The sequence below is a fragment of the Solanum dulcamara genome, chromosome 9 (genome assembly GCF_947179165.1).
Source record: "Solanum dulcamara chromosome 9, daSolDulc1.2, whole genome shotgun sequence".
NCBI classification, from domain to species: Eukaryota; Viridiplantae; Streptophyta; class Magnoliopsida; order Solanales; family Solanaceae; genus Solanum; species Solanum dulcamara.
Genome location: NC_077245.1, coordinates 75192249 through 75194550, shown reverse-complemented (window position 1 = coordinate 75194550; position 2302 = coordinate 75192249). Strand labels below are relative to the sequence as shown.

Genomic DNA, 2302 nt, shown 5'->3' with positions numbered 1-2302 from the left:
CTAATAATCAAGAAAAAAAAAATTAAATACAAATAGAGATCAGAACCTAATCCACAGACTTTTAGGTTGTGGTGCTGGTGATGCCAAACCCTAACAATTCCATAAAGCAATCCCCCCCACACTCCATGCTCCTTTCTTTTTTTTTGTCTACCGCATCATCTTACTTGACATCCGAAACGTATTGATCCGACTAATTTAAATTCAGATCGACTAAATTCACTAACAAGAATAAAGTGCTCCGACCTCCAATCAATGTGTTACTCATTATTCTCATGACACTCAAGCAGTGGTTGAGACATAATGGTTTAGGATTGATCGGTTGAACCTCATTCGTCGTAAAATTAAATTTTAAATTTTATAATAAGTTTCCTGATTTCACCAGTAAACTCCACTCGTAAACAAATACTTAAAAAGCAAAAATAAACCCCCCAAAAAGAAGGATACATCAAATAAATTTACTAACAAGAATAAAGTGCTCCAACTTCCTGTCAAGCAGTGGTGGAGCGTTCAAGGTTTTGATCAGCTGAACACCTTTCGCCGTAAAATTAACTTTTGAATAATATAACAAATATTCTGATTTCACCGCTGAACCTGACCCAAAATCAAATTCTAAAGAAATACTTAAAACAAAAGTAAACTAGAAAAAAAGTATACATCATCACTCCCTTTTCGTGAATGGAAGGCAACCATGAGCACTAACCACTTACTCACTCAAAGTATTGAATTTCAAAGAAAGTAAACTACCAACAATATACTTCATGAAAACATTAAAAAAAATATTAATTAGAATAACGAATTTATGTATATTTATGAACAACAACAACAATAATAATAATAATAATAATAATAATAATAAAATTTCTAAGTTTATCACAAATTAATTCACATTAATTGATCAATAAGTGTAAAAAAAAATAGAAATGAAAAACTTTAAAAAAAATATGGATTCTCTTCTCTTTTAAATTATTAGTAATAGCAATCAACCAAAGGGGCTGCAGAGAAAACTAGACTTTGTTCAAATTTGTGATCATCTTCTGGTGGTGCTGGCAAATTAAGATCAAGAGACAAAACATTTCTTGTAGTTTTTTCGTCATGATAGCATGACGATGATTCTGAAACATTGCTTGCAGTTATCATCGTCGTAGGAGGTGGTCTGTGTCTTCTCATATGACCGCCTAAAGCTTGTCCTGATGAAAACTCCGATCCACATATTGAACACTCGTGGATTTTGGTTTTGTTGTTGACAGTTATTTGGTTTGAATGAGTTGTACTAATTCTATTGAGACGCCCTTGTTCGTGATCATTCTCCAGATGATGATCATGTGAATCATGAGTTGTAGGAGTAGCAGCAGTGTCAGTATTGATAGTGACAGATTTTTTCTCTTCCACTATGGTTTTGGGCTTTTTGTGACTTGCTCTGTGTCCACCAAGTGCTTGAAATGAAGGGAAAGTTCTATTGCAAGTTTTGCATTCATAGACATAAAAACCAGCTTTTCCATTTGTACAAGTGGCCATTTCTGTAAATTTCCTGCTGCTGATTTTCTCCTTTTTAACTTCACTTACATCTTGTACTTTCTGGCCACATCCACTTTGTGCTAATAGAATTAAACAATTAGCCATATCTTCATCTTCCTCAGATGTGCTAGTTGTTGAAAATTGAGTAGTAGAAGTGGTTGGTGATGAATATTGAATTGTTGAATTGTAAAAATCACCCCCACCATCGTCATCGCTACCACCAGCTATCGATGAGCTGCTGGTAGCGACGGTCGTCGTTCTCCCCGTTGGACACAGCGGGGAAGATGGTCGCGATCGCTTAGTGCGCTTTCCTTTGAAAGCGCACGAACGATCGGTGAAGTTTTGACAAACTTCCATGAATACAAAAAACAAGAAAAGAAGGCAAAGGAAGTGACAAAGTGAAGAACAAGAAGAGTGATGAAAGAAAGAATATATATAGAGAGAGAAAGAGAGAGTGATGTTATAGCTAGAGTCTTCTGTTATGTATATATATATTTTTTGTAAATGAATGGTAAGAACATGGTTGGAGAGAGTCAAAATTATATTCTACCCAACTTTTAACTAAGTGAATGAACAATATTATTTCTTTACCATTTATATTATTTTTAGACTAAAGAAAAGTGTCTTTAAGTAAATAGTAGAACTCTACTTTGGCACTTCTTGTACTCCCTTTACCTACACTTAGCTTATAGCGTAGTATGACAAGTAACTTTTCATGATTTTGTGGATCATTTGCATTTTTGTCCTAATTTTGAATGTAAAAGAAATAAATTTTGGGGCATAAATT

The 2302-nt window shown here is 34.1% G+C and overlaps 1 protein-coding gene across 1 annotated transcript; it reads right to left on the bottom strand.

Annotated features, from left to right (window-relative positions):
- Positions 1–911: 911 nt before the first annotated feature.
- Positions 912–1960, bottom strand: LOC129903177 (zinc finger protein ZAT5). Its single transcript, XM_055978680.1, has one exon. It carries the CDS (start codon positions 1870–1872, stop codon positions 967–969), a length of 906 nt encoding a protein of 301 aa, XP_055834655.1. The 5' UTR covers positions 1873–1960; the 3' UTR covers positions 912–966.
- Positions 1961–2302: the final 342 nt, after the last annotated feature.

Bases quoted from the DNA above. Each gene is read 5' to 3' on its own strand.
- LOC129903177 (XM_055978680.1), bottom strand. From the start codon at position 1,872: ATGGAAGTTTGTCAAAACTTCACCGATCGTTCGTGCGCTTTCAAAGGA.